This window comes from Sceloporus occidentalis, unplaced genomic scaffold (genome assembly GCF_023333645.1).
Source record: "Sceloporus occidentalis isolate IW3139 unplaced genomic scaffold, rSceOcc1.0.p SCAF_128, whole genome shotgun sequence".
Classification (NCBI taxonomy): domain Eukaryota; kingdom Metazoa; phylum Chordata; class Lepidosauria; order Squamata; family Phrynosomatidae; genus Sceloporus; species Sceloporus occidentalis.
The window spans coordinates 2,106,696-2,126,324 of record NW_028317108.1 but is presented as its reverse complement, the minus strand read 5'-3'; the positions used below and the strand labels follow the sequence as shown (position 1 = coordinate 2,126,324).

The 19,629-nt window shown below is 40.6% G+C and overlaps 1 protein-coding gene across 1 annotated transcript in view; it reads right to left on the bottom strand.

Moving 5' to 3' along the window:
• The window catches only part of LOC149281741 (serine/threonine-protein kinase MARK2-like), a 45,445-nt gene extending 26,254 nt beyond the window's left edge, over positions 1 to 19,191 (bottom strand). The window contains exons 1-10 of the mRNA XM_089499019.1: positions 19,054 to 19,191; positions 18,574 to 18,627; positions 18,171 to 18,219; positions 18,012 to 18,077; positions 17,644 to 17,714; positions 16,475 to 16,531; positions 9,559 to 9,795; positions 9,237 to 9,356; positions 4,984 to 5,083; positions 4,506 to 4,618 (exon numbers count right to left, since the gene is read on the bottom strand). Coding sequence (XP_089355145.1) covers positions 4,506 to 4,618; positions 4,984 to 5,083; positions 9,237 to 9,356; positions 9,559 to 9,795; positions 16,475 to 16,531; positions 17,644 to 17,714; positions 18,012 to 18,077; positions 18,171 to 18,219; positions 18,574 to 18,627; positions 19,054 to 19,191 — 1,005 coding nt within the window. The remainder of the gene's footprint in view (positions 1 to 4,505; positions 4,619 to 4,983; positions 5,084 to 9,236; positions 9,357 to 9,558; positions 9,796 to 16,474; positions 16,532 to 17,643; positions 17,715 to 18,011; positions 18,078 to 18,170; positions 18,220 to 18,573; positions 18,628 to 19,053) is intronic.
• Positions 19,192 to 19,629: the final 438 nt, after the last annotated feature.

The following is a 19,629-nucleotide window of genomic DNA, read 5'->3' as shown; positions in this document are numbered from 1 at the left end:
AAACCAGACATAGCATCAAGTGTGGTGAGAGTGTAAGGAATCATGTAAAAATCAACAGAACCCTCATCGCACACACAAAAAAAAAAAAAAATAAAAAAAAAACCCAAACAGAAAAATCAACAATAAGAAAAAGCAATAAAAAGTCTCACTCAGACTCCTAACCGTAGGTCAATGAGACCGGAACAACCAGGAGGTTGGTTCACCAACGTTCCATCCGGACACCGATCCCACAGGCATAGAGCGATGCAGTCCCTGCAGAAACGAAGAAACGTGGCCAGAACTCAGATGTCGAACCACAGCTCACGAAGACTGGAACAATCAGGAAGCTGGTCACCGGCGTGCCATCCAAACGTAGAGCGATGGAGTCCCCACAGAACCGGAAAAGCGGGGCCAGGCCTTTCAAAATCCGAACAGGGCATGCACGGGAACCAATAGTTGACGGTAAGTCAGGAGAACAAAAAAAAATAAAAAAAATAAAAAAAAATATTTGTGGTGGAGAGGATGTCATCCGTGAAGCAGGCAATTAAGTATGAAGAGGCGAGCGATGAGTAGGAACCACAGACCATTCCCGGGCCAACCGTTTAGGAGAGGATGCCAATGATGGTGTTGTGACAGGAGCAGGTGAGTGACGAGGTTGGACAATGTCCAAGCCCCAGGCCGTCAGTAAAGCAATACCTTCCTTAGGCGACCTAATCGAATGGAACAGTCCATCTCTCGTGATCAGCAAACGAGTGGGGAAGCCCCATTTGTAAAGGATTTTATGAGATCGCAAAGTTGTAGTGATAACTGAAAGATCTCCGTTGCTGCAAGGTGTATTGAGATAAATCATTAAAAAATTGTAAATGAGTGTATTGGTTGGGAATATTACGAGCAAGCCTCACCTTTTACATAAGTTTTTCTTTGAGTTCATAAAAGTGGAGACAGAAAATGACATCTCGAGGAGGTGAACCCTGAAGTGCCTTAGGTCGAGGCAGGCGATGAATGCGATCAATAAGCTCTCAGGTGTTCCGGGGCAACGTCCTCCGGGATGCCTCGAATGCAGACGTTATTACGCCGAGAGCGGTCTTCCAGGTCGCTGAGCTTCAAACGGAGGGCTTCCACCTCCGATTGCAAAGCGTTACAGGTGTCCACCACAGTGTTGTGGGCCTCGGAGAAGTCCTCCATTTTAGACTCCAAGTGATGCGTACGGTCCCCCAAACCTTGTAAATCTTTATGGACGGTCGCAAGGGAATCCTCTATGTCTTGGCGAAATTTATGTCGCATGTCCTCGAGCAATAGTTTCATTGAAGAAATGGTGAGTGCTTGATCATCCGGGTCGTCCCCAGATGGAGCAGGAGAGCTTGGCGCGCAAGGTTCAGCCGGGAGCAACGTGGTGTCGCCATCTTCCTCAACACTGCGAGCGGGCAATAAAGCGCGGGAGGCCGCCTTCCTCTTTGGTTTTGGCTCAAAATAAGCAGGTAGGTTGTGCGTAGCTGGTTTAGATTTATGCGTGGACATCCTTGGAGCCAAGAGCGTCCAAAAAAAACAAACACAAATTCGGTTCCAAAATGCAATAAAAGCCGTGTAAATGTGTAAAAACTGGAGGAGCTCCACAGCCGTGCGTCCTATTCCTTCGCCATCCAAGCCACGCCCCTCCCTCCCATCATTCTTGTACAGGTTGATCTTAGTTACATCTGTCCAAAGAATGCTCTTCCTCACTTGGCTGGATGTTGTGAAAGGGCTTTTCTTAACCATGGAAAAGATTCTATGATCATCCTCCGTGGACGTTCACGCCTTTTTGCGTTGCAGAGCTCGCCAGCGTGCTTTTTCTCTCAGATTCTACCAAATGGTTCATTTGGCAACTCCTAATGTTCTTGCTATCTCTCTGATGGATTTTTTTTTTTTTTTTTATAGCCGAGGGATGGCCTGTTTCACTTGCATGTTGTGAGTTCACAGCAACAGCTTCCAAATGTGAATACCTCAAATCAACTCGACCTTTTACCTGCTTACTTGATGAAGACATAATGAACAGCCATTGAGTCAACTGCCTAATTATTTTTAGTTCCTTTTAAAAGAGGTACATTTTAAAGAGCTGTATTTCCTAAACCCTTCCTACGATCCGGATGTAAATAAACTCAAATTAAAGCAGAGAGACTGCACTTTAAGGCGATATTAATTTAATAACAAAGCCTGTGTCGGTATCCAAAAAGGGTTAAAATGGGTACAAGAATTAATAGGTCAACTAGCTATCAAACAGACAGGTGGTGTTTGGTATTTGTATTCTTGTAAGAACATGGGGGATGGGAAGTGCCTGTAAAGTGCCTGGGCCACACACTCCCCTTTACATGTGAATCACCCCCTTAATCTCACGGTGAGAGCCAGCAAGGTAGCAGGTAGTGGTGGCTGCTCCTGTTGCTGTGTGTAAGTGGCTTCCATGACAAACCTATTATAAATCAATAGGTTTTATGACCTATGCACCACACTTTCATTGTGTATGTTGCAGAGAACATAGGCATGCTTTTTATCTGTGTACCTGAAAGGTCAGAATTTCTTCATAGCACTTGTGCCATGCTTTTGTCTGGCACGGACTAATTACTGGGGGATACATTTTAGATTCTGCTCCTGTGTGCTATTTGGGGCATCTTTGAAGCCGGTCAAACCCCAGGGTATTTCAAATGCTAGTATTTTAACTCTTTCCATTTACAGCTCCTGGTATATTTCGCTTCCATACAACAACCCAATTTCTCAGGAGGGTCTGGAGAGACAGATGAAAGAGAAAGCCAGTGAAAAAGTGTGCTTTAACCCCTTAAGGACCGGGCTTATTTTTCTTTTTGTACCCTTTGGGACCGAGGTGGTTTTAACACTTTCGTGGTGCTTGTGTTTAGCTGTAAATTTCTCCTCACCCATTTAGTGTACACACAAGTTATATCTTGTTTTGTTCAGGACAAGATGGGCTTTCTTCAGATACCATTATTTTGATCATATCATCTTATCTACTATTTAAAAAAAAACATGGTGGAAATTTGAAGAAAAAAACAAAACAAAAAACTTATGACTTTTCTTTGAAAAATCGATTACATACAAAAGGAAGTAAAAAAAACTAGCTAAATAGATTCTATTTGTTTTTTTGCTGTTTTTTGTAAGTTATAGGGCAATAAGTACAAGTAGCGTTTTATGATTTCCAAACATTTTTTTTTCCAAATCTGGTCATTCTGCCTCTCCTCTTTGGAACATATTTGAAGCCGGCTACTTCAATTTACCCCATCAAACCATATATTTTTGAAAACTAGACACCCCAAAGTATTTCAAATGTTTTATTTCAAAAGTTTAATTCTGTATTTTTTTTCACACAAATTGTACTTCAGGAATGAATTCATAGCTCCTGGTATGCATCACTATCAAACACCCCAATATGTGTTCAGCAACATCTCCCGAGTTCAGTGATACCCCACATGCATGAGTTTGTCGGGTTGTTTGGGATTTAAAATGCCACATTTGGGAAGTGCGCTTTTCTCTCCATTTTGGTCAGTCTGTGCCTATGCCCTATCTTTGAGCCCGGCCACTCCAATTTACCCCATCAAACCATTCATTTTTCATTAAATTAGACACCCCCCTTGGGTATTTGAAATGCTTTTATTTTAACGCTTTCTATGTTGAGATTTTTGAGAAGATAAAGCGCTAATTTTTTAATTGTATTTTGGGGGTTTTTGTTTTTTACATTTTGCTGTTACTGGATGGTTCCTGTGGTGACATCACTGCATAATTATTTTTAAATGTTAGCACATTTTTTTTTTCAAAGTTTTTATATTTCACTAATCACATTGTGATTAGAAAGCTGGGCTCCATTGACTTGCATGGTTGAATGCAGTACCTGCAAGTGGAGCCAGATCCTCAGGTCACCTCGCGTCCTGAGGTGGGTGTTTGGTGTAGCTGAATGCCTCGTGATTGAGGCATTCCAGCGACACCATTGAAGTTTAGGAGGTGATCGTTTATCGCCTTTTAAAACGGGCGTCCGCCGCGATGTTGACGACCCGAGGAGGGGCCAGACATGGCACCTGATACCGATATCAGCATTACTGAATGCCTCGACATCGAGGCATTACAGCAACGCCGTTTAAGCGAGGAAAGTGATCGTTGATCACTTTCTAAGCTTATTTAATTTAGTGACGGTTCAGGACCGTCAAAGGTCGTTAAGTGACTGTTTTTGCGTGACGGCCCTGAACCGTCAAAGGTTGCTAAGGGGTTGAAAGTCATATTGATGTAACTCATCACGGTAACCACATGACTATTGGCTGTTGATTGGTTCTCTGGACTGGCTTGGTTGCAGGGCAGTCGCTTGCAACAAGAACCAGCAGGTTGTGGTACACATGGGAGTCTGTCGCGGTAATTTCTATTGAATTTACCAGTACATCTAAAGGGGGCAGCTTGCTTCACCTTTTATGGACTTACTAGAATGTCGGTCGCAAACATGTTTAAAAAGTAGAACGTAAAATAGGAAAGCATGAGAACAAGGGTGTTTGCCGTACCTCATTTGCCTTATGTCCAAGAAGTAGATAAGTAGCCATGACCTCATTATATTTCTGGTTAATGAGGGACTCCTGTATCTCCTCCCGAGAGTAACCCATGGACACCATTGTCTCTGTGTAGAAAATAAAAGATAACCTTTTCCTGTCAGTTTGCATTACTGTGAGAGACATACTTACAGTCCGGCTTTAGTCACATAGAGGTTAATAGGCAATTACAACTGCCCTAAAAAAAAAATATGTATTTTCTGGCTGCATTTCTACTGTAAATGTTAATAGTTGAATATTTTTAAGAACAAAAATGCACCATCACCTGCTAAGTACACATCATCTCTGATGTACAGTTATGAAAATATCCATGACTCCTGTGACAGAATGACCTATACATCTTCTGAATCGGACATTCACAGGAGTCTTTACATCCACCATACATACTGCCCTTCATAAAAAGAGGCAATATAAAAATATTACTTATACAAACCTGTTCTTTTAGGATCTTTGTAATCTGGGGTTGGCTCCACATATGGCTTCAGCTCATCATCTTCATAGCCCACATTCATCCAACGATCCCTCATGATTTGCTAAGATCAGAAGTTGTTTTTTTAAAACATGGGAATGATACATAGACAGAAAACAGAAAAGGGAGTAGATTCCTAATACAAAAAGAATGCCTATATTGATGATGACACACTATTCTCAGCCAAATGTTATATCTTATACATGCGCTATTCAGTGGCTGTAGTGATACAAATTAAATCCCTACTGGTTGGTTATATCCTTGCAACACAAGTTCTTTTAAAACATTTCTTATTGTCTTGTCCCCTCTTTCACGTGTCAAAAAGTAAAAAAGCAAAATTATATGACAATATATCACGTACAATAAAGAGAGTGGTGTATTTTCCTTTCATTCTCACTCCAAGTGGGACAAGGTATAGAGAAACGAGTCCTGTATACTTTGCATATTTGGCACATCAAGGTGTACCTAACACCTGCCACATCCCCCATGTTCACAGCACCTGCCCAACACAATATTCAAATTCAGAAAAACAACAAAAGTTAAATGGACAAAAGAAAACGGTACCAAGTACTCCAATACACAATATTGAGCCATAGCATTCCAAAACCAAATCTACAACATAATGCTTGCTGTCTATCTAAAATATATATTTTTGTTTATCCAAATGGCATAATATGGAGGATTACTGCAGTACATTACATTTATAAAGCGCCGGCAGATTCCGCAGTGCTATTGCAGTCAGTAGAATGATTTAGAAACACATACATTAAATTGATGCAAAGGAGAAGAGGGCCCTGCTCTTGCGAGCTTACAATCTAGTCGTAGGGGGAAATGAGACAATAGGAGAGGACTGCTTGGATGGGGATGAGTTGATCTGGTTCCAATGATGTGTTGAAGCTGTTGATTGTTCAGATGGCTTGATTATGATGGTGGTGGGAAGGAATGCTGTACGCTTCCCTTAACAGGTGGGTTTTCAGAGAGGTTATGAAAGTTGTGTATGAGGCAGAAAGTCTGATGGAACGGGGAAGGGAATTCCACAGGAGGGGTGCGGCACGGGTGAAATCCAGAATATGGGAGTGGGAAGGGGTAACAGTAGAAGAAAGCCGCAGGTCGTGAGAGGAGTGAAGGGGGCGGGTAAGGTTGTATTTGGATAGGAGGATAGAGATGTAAGGGGGTGCAGAGTTGTTGACGGCTCTATAGGCCAGGGTCAGAAATGTAAATTATGAAGGGTATGGGGAGCCAATGAAGCGATTGGCATAGAGAACGGCAGCAGAGAAAAGGTAATCTAGCTGCAGTGTTGAGGATGAATTGAAGCGGTGAGAGGGGGAGACCGATTAGCAGGGAGTTGCAATAATCCAGGCGGGATATCACAAGGGAGTGGATTAGTAATTTGGTGGTTTCTTGTGTGAGGAAAGGGCGGATTCGGGAGATGTTTTCCAGGTGGAGGATGCAGGATTTGGAGAGGGACTGGATGTGACGGATGAAGGAGAGAGCAGAGTCAAGGGTGACACCAAGGCAGCAAACCTGGTCTTTTGGTTGGATAGTGGAGTTGTCAACGGTAATAGAGATGTCAGGAAACGTGGACAGAGCAGATGAGTTCGGTTTTAGAGATGTTGAACTTTAGGTAATGGGACGGCATCCATGCCGCAATTCCTGATGACAGGCGAGTTAGAAGAGAAGGGGAAAGGTCAGGAGCAGAAATATAGATTAGAGTATTATCTGCATATAGGCAGTACTGGAAACCAAAGGAAGAAATAAGGTGTCCGAGGGAAGAAGCGTGGATGGAGAATAGCAGAGGCCCAAGAACTGAGCCTTGAAGAACACCAATAGATAGCGGTAGGGGAGAGGAGCAAGTTCCAGCGAATGACACAAAGTATGGTTAGAAAGGTAGGATTTAAGCCATGAAAGCTGTGTCACGGATGCCATGAGCATGGAGGGTTTGTAGGAGGAGGGGGGGAGGTCGACTGTGTCAAAGGCTGCTGAGAGGTCCAAAAGTATAACCAGTGAGATTTGGCCTTTTGTTTTAGCTGCAAGGAGGTCATTAACCCCTTCGCGACCTTTGACGGTCCTGAACCGTCACTAAATTAAATAAGCTTGGAAAGGGATCAAGTGATCAACGCTTAAACGGCGTTGCTGTAATGCCTCGATGTCGAGGCATTCAGTAACGCCGAGATCGGCATCGGGGGTCATGTCTGGCCCCTCCCCGGGGCGTCAACATCCGCCATACACTGTATGGCGGCGGACGCCCGTTTTAAAAGCGTTTAGGAGGCGATCAACGATCACCTCCTAAACTTAAATGGTGTCACTGGAATGCCTCGATCAGGAGGCATTCAGCGACACCAAATACTTACCCCAGGACAGGCTGTGGCCGCTTCGAAGAGCGGTCACAGCCGCCACTGCCAGTGATCTTCGCCATCCACAAGATGGCGGCCGCCCTGTGTAAAAAACAAAAAAAAAAAAGTTTGACGAAGTGTGGTTGATTAGTGCATGGAAAGGGTTCAAATACCAACATTTGAAGTACCCTGGGGTGTCTCTTTTTAAAAAATATATGGTTTGATGGGGATTAATTGAGTTAACCGGCTTCAAAGATGGAGATGGAGGCAGAATGACCAGATTTGGAAAAAAGGTTTGGAAATCATAAAACTTATTGCCCAATAACTTCCAAAAAACAGAAAAAAAAAACAAAAAAAAAACATTGGGTATTTCTAAACTCAAGGCAAAGAGTTTAATCTACTTAGATAGTTTTTTTACTTCCTTTTGTAGGTGAGTAAAAGATTTTTCAAAGAAAAGTCATAAAAGGTGTTTTTCTTCAAATTTTCACCATGTTTTATAGTAAATAAGATGATATGATCAAAACATATGGCCATCTTGTCCTGAAAAAAGACAATATATAACATGTGTTGAACACAAGCACCGCAAAAGTGTTAAAACAGCCTCGGTCCCATTGGGTACAAGAAGAAAAAATGAGCCCGGTCCTTAAGGGGTTAATAATTTTAGTGACTGCAATCTATGTTGAATGCAGTGGACGGAGTAGGTATGGTCAAGTCCTATGAGCAGGAGAAAAACATCCAAGCAGCACATTTTGTTCACAACTTTCTCAAACTGGAAAGCTCCCCCCCTTTCCAGTTTTTTGCTATTTAGCATCTGGGACACAGGCAGGTCCAGTTCGCCAGTTACTCCTTTAGTGTGCAGCAGGAACCAGGTCGGCAAAGTGGTCCCTGTGGAAATCACTGCCAACGTCTTCATGATCTAAGCTGGCAACGAGTACATGAGGTACGCTCCTCTGGTGAAAATCTTCCAAGAACTGTCCCACCAGCCACAAAACACCACACTAGTCAGGATGCGAAGTAACACTTTATCAGGGTAAACAATGGTAACTCTGGGTATGTACCTGGAAGCACAAAATGAATGCCTCCACCATTATCTACAGCGACTGAGGCTGCAAGCGTTGGGCGAGGGCTTATTCAGCAGAAGCAAACAGTTGAAACACAACTCAAGAACCCACTAGGAAAAGCTGGAACATCCACTTGAAAGGAGAATGTAACAGTGCAAGGACTGGGTCCTGTTACATATATGAGAACGGGGACTCCCAATACAGCCATAAAATGGTGGCGTGTAATTAAGGTTTTGAACATGTCCAAAAGTAACTGAAGTACCCTCTCCTATAGCTACATAACTATGTTGCATGTCCCAGTACATGCAGGTTGTCATCCAGATGTCCGCGCCCCTTAGCACTTCTACCTGAGGACATTTAATTTTTAATGTTACACATTAGGTGCAGGTTGAAATTAAGACTATATATACAGTGTTTCATTTTATTTTCGTCAAATAATCCTTTCACATTGGAAAAAATGGCTTTTATGTTAAGGATTTCCTAACATTGTAACATATTTTATTTGAGTATTCGATAAATGTTGAAACATTTCCGTATTATTGATATTCATTAAGTATATGTGGTGGTATGCAATACTATGTGCCATTAGGAAAAATAAAAATATATAAAAACAAAACTGTAAAACCATTTAACTTTAGACAGCAAGCACTATGTTGAAGATTGGTTGGAATGCAATGGTTCAATATTGGAGTCTATTGGAGACCTTGGTACCATTCATTTTGTTTTGCTCAATTAACTTGTGTGCAAGGATATAACAAGTTGCTATTTAGTTTGTATTTAATTTTGTGTTGAACATTGTAGTGTTTCAGAAATATTCGCTCACCTCAAGTGTACCCCTTTTGCTAGGGTTCAAGATGAGGAACTTCTTAAGGAGGTTTTCACAGTCTGTGGACATATAGAAAGGAATACGATATTTTCCCCGTAATACTCGTTCTCTCAGCTCCTAGAAGTGGGAAGATGGAATTCGATGAGCTTTTTTTTTTTTTTTATACCACTGATACCATTCTATATGCCAATGTTTTATCCTCATATTACACATGACAATTGTAGCTATTAGGTTATATTCTTCACACACACAAAACAGTTATGGTCAATTATTTCACCCTAACATTAAAAGCTCAATGTCCTGTTTGTGGCATACTTGCCTTCAGATTTTGTCCATCAAAAGGCAGGGAACCGCTGACCAACGTGTAAAGAATAACGCCCAGACTCCACACATCCACTTCAGGCCCATCATATTTCTTCCCTTGAAAAAGCTCTGGAGCTGCATATGGGGGACTTCCACAGAAAGTGTCTAGCTTATTCCCAAATGTGAACTCATTGCTGAATCCAAAATCAGCAATCTTTATGTTCATGTCGGAATCTAAAAGCAAGTTCTCAGCCTAAATAAAAGAAAGTTTTAAAGTATTGAAAGGAAACAATTTATGAAAGGGCTGACTTTAAACAAGATAATAATTTTGTAATATGGGTATATCCTTTGTAAAAACGAAACAAAAATACAAATCGGGATGTTCTTCACTTCTCCTAAAAATTGCTGTTTGAAATTTCCTCAGATATAAATAGTTATCACAACTCTAAAACTTACCATTTTTTCCCCTTGACTTTCACTTTAGGTATATGGTTGAATTAATATACTTTAAGAGTGTGAAATGTAGTTACATTTTACAACTAACAAGGACAAAAATTAAAAGCAAACAAAAACAAAAAAAAACACAGGAGGAACCTGAGAAGAAATGTTATTCATCTTTTAGTGCTGAAGCTCACTGGTGCTATATGTATCACGTGTCAGAAAAGGAGTTTGGATGAAGGGTAAAGGGGGATTCTGTAGAGACCACCCAGCTAGTAGCCTGTCCCTTTAAGTGTATTTTAAGATGAAATGTAGTGCAATGACAATTCACTGTAAACTTAGTTTACTGTAAGTTAACATAGGGGAACATACATCAAAACTGTCTGAGCCGCCAAATTCATCAAGAGTAGTTAAATAGGTGAAAGTATGGGAGAACACTAAATTTCCATGCAGGAGTATTGATGTTTCCAAACTCCTTAGCTTAGAGCAGCCATTATATCCAGGTTTGTCGGTGGACAGGGAGAGAAGGGAAACAAATCAACACCACCCAAAGGGTAAAAAGTGCAATAAAAATGGTAGGAGGCGGCTTGGAAAATTATGGTGTTTTTCTATTAAAAATAATTTTTTTTTTAAAATTAAAAAATTGTCCAGTGAGTGCTTTTAGCAAATGTATATATCCAGGGTATAGGGGATTCACAAAACATCTTGCATGTATACCAGAAAATGTAACTTCCTTTACAGTAGACCTTACCATAAAGTCAGTAAACATGAAGATTACTGCCAGTTGGCTTCAGCAGTAGCTCGTCGAAGGTTGTAGGGGTCTAATGAGGCCTTTCGCATGTGGTAAAAGTATCCTCACTGAATTCAATGGGAGCAACTTTGCTGTCCCAGCCAATCAGTGGTAGAAAATGTCAAGACACAAAATTAGCTGGAAAGCTGCAACTTGTCCTAAAGAAAAGTTCATTTCTTTAAAGCATTTTAAAGAATGCATTTTATAATACGTGCATTAATAAGTATTATTTGTTATTATAAAGGCATCCAGGACACTACTGTCCCTTTACAAGGATCAAACTGCCTGAGCAACACACTCCCCTAAAACACAACACCAAAAGGACGATTTCCTTAAGACAAAATGTTCCTATAAAAATGGGTTTCAGGAATAACAAAATGAAGTAAAGATTTTGTGTGCTTTAATATCCATGTCTTAAGCAATTTTTATTTAGAAAGTTGTGTGACAATGTTACACAATGTTCTGTTTAAGCGTTGTAATTTTGAACGCTGAATCAAGTAGGGAGTGGATTAACCTTGTTTTGCTATCGTATATACCTATTTAGTAAAATGACAGACTTGCTAAAAGACTTTTTGGATGATTTAATGAACAATTTCTGAAACCCTGATTGGGACAGTTACAGGCAACGATTTAAAACTTACAGAATACATCTGATTAAATTAATTTCAAGATTTATATTCACAAAATACACACGTCTTAGATATGGAGAGCCTATACTGAAACTACAAATTCAAGGAATTTGAGGGGGGGTTTTTTTGTTTGTTTTTTTTTTTACAGATGATTCTCTCATTTTGGAGACTGTACTCTATTGGCATGATAAATAGGTGTCTGGCTGCAGAGTACACAAGGTAGAATAAGTTGTGAGGTGTAGCATTTTTTATTTTAACAATGTAAGCAACTGCAGTTAAAGATGCTTAGCAATGTGTAAAAGGCCTTTTTGAGTAACTATAGAAACTAGAGATATGACTGCTTGTGTGGGAGTACTATACAGATATAGAGAACAAGAGAAATAATCACGCTGTGATCACTAGGATGATAAAACAAAACTGCATTGTAAAGTAAGCTAATAGTTACATGATTCTATAGTTCTTGATGCTTGATTACAATGGAATAGGTATATATAGATTTTAATAGATTTTAATCCACGGACAAACCAGCAAGCATTTATGCATTAAATGGTAAAATTCTATTTGAAGTGCTCAAGGTTTTTTTTTTTTATGTAATTTCTAATCATGATGTATTTTCAATTAAAGAATGCCTTTCTGTAGCTTATTTTGATTCGGTTTATTACCGAAACAACGATTTATCTTTTCATCTATCTTTTCACAATAAGATAACCACTTAAGGTTAGAGAATGAAATATTACAGCGAAACCCGCTGTTAATGCTGCAAGGCATATATCACGCCTCAGCTGTCGCACAAGACATCAGGGTGTCTTGATGATGCCAATAGTGCAAGCTCCTTTCAATAGAAATAATGCCATTACAACCCAAATTGGTCAGTTATATCGATAATTGACAGGAGAACTGTGATTTCAACTTGATGACTTAGCTATTCATTATGAAGCCTTAAACCCAGTGAGCTTCTCCCACAGTAAGTGCTTGGCTGCCCCTGTATAACGAAAATACCTAAAATCAATTAGTTATTCAACTTCTTCGCCCATTGAACTATGCAGGGTGAGTTCAGTCCTTCTTTCTAGAGAAACCTGTCAATGTCTGCCCCTCATAATAAATAATGAAGCTAAGGGGAACCGAAACTGGAATTCTCCTGCCAACTCCCTCTTTAGTGAATAAACAAGAAAAGCAGGCCTGCATGGCATATCCTTTGAGGTTCAATACACTGACTACACAGCAAAAATCCAGCAGATGGCAGTACCCTTAGTGACCATATGCCCTTTACAATATATTGAGAACACAAACTAATTTAGGTGACAATTGCACAGAACTTTGTCCTGACGGTGTACTAATACCTTAGATATAAAAACTCAATCCTTGGAAAAAAAATTCTTAGAGGTAACAATATGCTTTTTATGATGGTATTTATGATTATGTCACATCATATTAACCCCTACCCTGCAGTAAAAGTCTTTCAGCAGCTAGATTTGCCAAGTGTGGAAGATGGGGGCAGAAAGTAGAGAGCCAAACCTTGATTCAGCAAGTCTGCTCTTACAGGGAGCCAGAATTGAACAGCCGACAAATTAAACTGGTTTTGATAGCAAATTCTTCTCTGGGAGTCTGGAGCCACTAAAAAGACCAGTGTACAACTCTCCTTGATCTTTCTAAGCATGCTTGCCTGGAGTGGAAATGGGCCAGGCCAGTATCATACTTACTTTTGTAAACAGACACAAATAACAACCTCCCTGATGTCCGCAAAGCTGACATCTTGGTAATCTTCACCTCTCCACAAAAGTAAACAAACACTTCTCAGCGTAAACTGCACTCTTCATCAGACACGGTAACCCTGTACACCATTGTTATAGAGCAGCCCTTTATATGTTAACGGACACGATCTGGGACAAATGTCTCTTTACATGAGAACAGTTCACGAGAGAAGATCCAGCTTCTGACTTTGTGCACGTGTTTGTTTAAGCAAGCAACTACAATTTTTCATTTGCATATAAGGACACAGAGCTTAAAATGTTATTTCCTACTACTACAAGATAGCCACAACAGCTAAAGCGGTCAATGTCCCCTGTAGCAGTCAGACCACCCAACTAGGCAGGGTGGAATCTGAAGAAAATGTTGCCCACCTAGGAGACTACCAAGATGCACGGATTCAGGTGGTATAGGGTGACTAGGTAGTCTTGGTAGGAAACCATTGCCTGCAAAGAAGATAACTCTCCATGACAATTCAGTTTGTGTATTCCTAAGGAGTCTCAACAGGAACAATGAAGACCAGAGCATAAACTCCTTTTTTCACTGGGACAGATATCTGCTTGTAGAGAAATCCATGAATCTCTGATATTATGTACATACAAGCATTAGAAGATCAAGGAAGTTTGGAGCTCAAAAGCCTTCTTGGGGGCAGCTCCTTTGGCTGGTGTAAACGTGAAACAAAAAGGTTCATTATTCTAAACACATTTGGGATGAAAAGAAATGGGTCTAAACCTTGGCCACTCTTTCCTTTGTGGAGACACTAACCATTTTTTGGGAAGCAGTGTTCAGAATGCAGTGTTCCAGCCATAATTCTTTTCTTGCTACAGTAGAGAGTTCATGCCTTAACTGCCACACGTACTGTACATTCAATGGAGGCATTGCAAAAGAATCTGAACGGGTGCCCTTACAACTACAATATTTCGAATCTCTGATCATGAAGTTGTCAACAAGTTGTCCACCTTAGTTTGAGCCTACGTATGTAATGTGGGATTCGTTTCAGGTTGTGATTTTACGGTTAGGTGATTCTGACATGACACTTTGAAGGAATATACGCACATAAATAAGGTAATATCTGATTTTGAAGACCCATCAAGACAACACTTATTCAGCCCAAACACCTTAGGAAGTCTGCTTAAACTGTGTCAAATACATCACTGGCACACACAGGAAAGGTCTGGTTGCCATGTTCCCCACAAACAAACATGCCATTCAGGTCTACAGTGTAGAACACTCTCCTGTGTTTTGTTGAAGGTCCCAGAGCCATAACCAAAAACAATGCAGTGTGCAGCATTATGAAAGGCACCCTACCGCAGGCATGGAACATATCATCAGAATGAAAACAAGGCAATGTTTAATGTTTGTGTGCAGCAGAGCTAAGCAGATGCCAATATGGGCCAAAGATCCCTGCTGATCTCTAATCTTTCCGGGGATTTACCATAGACCTCACTACCTCATAGACCTCCAGGCAGTAAAAAAGTGGATCTACAAATCTCCCAACACAATTACACTAACCAAAAAAAGTGGCTTTACAATTGCAAAACCCTGTGGAGTTTCTCTTTAACCATCACAAAATCCCACACTGCTCTAGCTGTATACAATTAGGGCTGCAACTAACGATTATTTTAATAATCGATTAGTTGGCCGATTATTTTTTCGATTAATCGGATAAAAAAATGCAATTTTTTTTCAATTTAAAATAATGTAATAAACGTACAATTTACACTTTCATCTCTTTATTGCAATGGCCTCTCTATTCACCTTCTTATTTTACTGACATAATAATAAAAGCTACAAGAACCCAAACAGTGTTTCTCAAACTAGGTTTTAATACAAAGTTATTAGTAAACATTAATTCATATGCTATTTTTCATATTTAATAAAAACTATGAGAAAAAAGCCTTGTTTATATTTTCTTTTATTTACCAAACTGCCCCCCCAGTTATGCACATCTGACCCCCAGCTTGCCACTCTGCCCCATATATGCCTTATACCTCTTATATGCCAGATGCCACTGTGCCCCCGATATGCCTTATACTCCTTATATGCCAGTGATATGCAACTGAGACCCCTGATATATCTTTTACCCCCAGATATGTTTTTTTCCCCGCTGATATGCCTAATATCGATATGCCTTATACCCCCTATATGCCCTGAAATTCATAATACCCCCCATACACCACTATAACTCACCCATACAGCACTCTGGCTCCTCCCCCTCCCATACAGCACTCTGGCTCCTCCCCCTCCCATACACCACTCTGGCTCCTCCCCCTCCCATACACCACTGTGGCTCCTCCCCCTCCCAGACACCACTGTGGCTCCTCCCCCTCCCAGACACCACTGTGGCTCCTCCCCCTCCCAGACACCACTGTGGCTCCTCCCCTCCCATAGACCACATTGGCTCCTCCCCCTCCCATACTCCACTCTGCCTCCTCCCCCCCTCCTATACTCCACTCTGCCTCCTCCCCCCTCCCATACTCCACTCTGCCTCCTGTCAGCAACGGAGGTTCAAAGGACACCAGGGAGCCGGGTAGAGAGGCAGAGTGGGAGGGGGAGGAGCCAGAGTGGTGTATGGGAGGGTGGCTCCCATACACCCCTCTGACTCCTCCTCCCTCCCATACACCGCTCTGCCTCTCTACCCAGCTCCGTTGCTGACAGGCACTTTCACTGCAGCTTCATAGAAGCCTCAGCGTAAGTGAAGGGAAGCTGTCTGTGCAATGCAGACCCCACCAGCTGACAGACAGGATGATTCTCTGTCAACCGGTGGGGATCTGCGCGATGCGCACAGACAGCCTCCGTTACTGCCCTTTACTTACCCTGAGGCTTCTATGAAGCTGCAGTGAAAGTGCCTGTCAGTAACGGAGGTTCAAAGCACCAGGGAGTCGGGAGAGAGGGAGAGCAGTGTATGGGAGGGGGAGGAGGCAGAGCAGTGTATGGGAGGGGGAGGAGGCAGAGCAGTGTATGGGAGGGGGGAGAGAGACAGAAGTGAGAGACCGGCCGACAGTGAGGGGAATCCAGGTCCCCTGCAGCGTTGCGGGGGATCTGGATTCTGGTGTTATAATCCGATCTCTGTTTGAGGTCGGATTATAGAAGGAGAGGATTTTTTCCAGAGCATTTGCTCTGAAAAAAACCTCTCTTTTAATAATCGATAAAAATCGATTCGACTAATCGATAATGAACATCGTTGACTATTTTCATTATCGATTATATCGATTAGTTGTTTCAGCCCTATATACAATTATACCTATGTTTCCCTCCACGACAAATGTATTGTGTGAACAGCAGTCTCCACATTAACAGTTCATAAACACCATCTTTATGATGCTTACCTTCAAGTCTCTGTGTACAATAAACTTTTGATGACAATACTGAACAGCAGAAACAATCTGAAAGGAAAACACAAGATCACGTATGTTGTCAAAGCGATACCACACCATCTAACACACCTAAACAAAATAGTGGGCAAAACATGCGATATGAAGGAAAACACTTCAATATATTTAATAAACATGAGTTATAGAAAGTGAATTACTTTATATAATTAATATGTATACACCTTACTTACTCAAATTTGGGGGAGGAGGACAGCTTGTCTTGGCATTTGCAGGCTAAGACTATAGGCTTCGGGTGTTGATGCGTGATTCACATGCCAGTGACAATCGTCACTTTGTTTCGGCACCCATTTTTTGGCTTTCCTGGATAGCCTCACCTGTGAGGCTTCCAGGAAAGTTGCGATGCCACTAGGGCTGAAACAACGAATCGATAAAATCGATAATAATCGATAACGGAAATTGTCGTCAACGATCGACTCGTGGTTGCAGCACTCGGCTTGCTTTACCTCCTCCGCTGAGCCCCAGATGTGATGCGCTTCAATTAAGAAATGGTGTTGGTCTGCTGTATAAAATTTTAAATACTTGAAGGTTGGAAAGAGTGCATAGCTGAGGCAAGTGAGTGTGTATGGGAGACTGGGTGCAGGGCAAGGAGCTGGGGCAAAGTGTGGAGTAAAACTTTTTTTGGTATTAAAACTTAGTTTGAGAAATAATGTGTTTTGGGTTCTTGTACCTTTAAAATTTAGCTTTAACTATGTCAGTAAAATAAGGCGGATAGAGAAATGCCATTGTGATAAAGAGATAAGTGTTAATGACACATCTTAATGTAAATTATACGTTTTTATTTGAAATAAACGAAAAATTAGCATATTGATTATTTTTATCCGATAAATCGAAAAAATAATCAGCCAACTAATCTATTATGAAAATAATAGTTAGTTGCAGCCTTAGATGCCACCTACTGTGGCGATTTTAAAGCAGCCTGTACATGTACACAAATTGTCATACATGTAGTTTAATTGCACTAGGAACATGTACCATGATCAAAACAGGACAAATTGCAAAACATGGTATTAGTGGTTTCGGAATTTGTTTTTCATTTCTGACTTTTGAAGCACTGATTGGAGTAGTTTTTGCACAAAACTGAAGCTGTCGTTCTAGATACTAACCTGCCGGAATTTGGCACGAGCCTCTTTCTCTTTCATTCGACCATGAGCTACCAGATAGTCAAACACTTCGCCTAGGAGAAGGCATAAGATGACAGTATAAAAACAAGATAATATCAAATAAGCATCAAGACTAAACCGACAAAAACTGAATGGAGCACTATTTGGTGAACAACAATAAATCACGAGCCTATGAAGTACAAAAGAAGTGTGTAAAAAGACTAGCGATAGATAAGGCGTATGGGACAGAGGATGAGTAGGGGCATAGACATGAAAAATAGAGATAAGAACACAAGGGCATGCTATATAAACTTATCTTGAATACAGTATTGGTGCATTAGACAAGTTTCAGTGAAAAATTGGAAACATACCTCCACTGGCATACTCCATAACCAGATACAATGTCTTCTCTGTTTCTATAACCTCAAATAACTTAACTGAAAAAGATAAAATGAGACATGAAACATCTGTATGAAATCAAAAGTGGAGCACAGTTTAGGAGTGACAAAAGTGAAAACAAGAACTCTTACCAATATTGGGGTGATTCAAAACCTTCATAATCCTCACTTCTCTGAATAGCTGGTAAAAGAAAAGATTGAGCAGAAAAAGAAAGATTGAATCTTGCTGGAGGCTCCCTCCCAGCAGCTGGTCCACAAATCCCAACACAGAAACAGAACTGTCACTGCAAACTAAGGACACTGATCTTGTCCAGTAGTCATACACCGAGTTATTGCCACTACATCTCCTCTATTCACTAGGATCATCTAACACAAGAGAAAGACTTGAATGTCCATACACAGTAATACAACCAAAAAAAACCCCAAAATACTGTTTTGAGAGTTATATGGATTCATTCAACATTTCTGATGGAACCTGAATTAAATCATTCTCATAACTACTAAAGCTGCATAAATCCCTTATAATATTAATTACCTTTTGCAGACTAGAAGAATTCAACTGAGTTTTGTCGATAATTTTTACAGCAACCTAAAAAAAGAAAAAGTATTACACACACGTTATACAGACATAATTTAACGATTGCTATTATGCACTCTGCTTGAATATCTAGTCCCAAAGAACATACATAATTCTTAAACTGCCCTTTTGTAGAGAAAACCAAAGCATTGCATGTGACATAGTATAGCCTAGCTGCATATTGTACATTAAATTACATAGTTTATGGTTATGCAAAATAAATTACGTAGTTTATGGTTATGTGAAGGATCTGTGATGGAGCCCAACATTTTTCAACCACACAAATGTACTGAAATTTGACTTCTTAAAATTATGAAATTATGTGAACATGGACCAAAGAAATGTCCAAACAAAAGGAGTGTTGCCAGTTCTGGTGTTACTAATTTCAGTTAATTACATGTGTATAAGCCAACAGACTTCACCATCCTTCCTTCTCACCTCTTTTCCAGTCAGCACATGGCGAGCAAGCTTGACCTTGGCAAAGTTGCCTTTTCCAATAGTTTTTAGGAGTCTATAATTTCCAATGTGGGGTTGCTCATCAGCAGTAGTCGCAACTGAGGTACGCCCTCGCAGCATGTTGGGTTTACCACTACTTCCCCCACTATTAGACTTGGAGTCACTGTGACCCAAAGTTGGCTGCAACAGAAAGGAGATTGGGAGGTTAAGGTGTGGTAAACCTGTCAGAGCAGATTAACAAACTCAGCAAGTGAACAATACAGAAGGGAAACAATTAAGAGTTACATACACTGGAAAATCTAACGCCTAACTAAACAGTAAAAAAGAGCTGCTGCATATATATATACACACACACACACACATTTATACACACACACACACACGTACTTGTATAACTAGAGCATATATAATAAAACAAAAAAGATTAAAATAAACTACCACAGAAATACATAATAATTGTATTTAACCAACGGTTATTTTGTCCACCCTGCTCCCCTAACATCACATTATTTAATTTTGGTGTATATTGCCACTTTTTTTTTTTTTAGCCAAACAAAA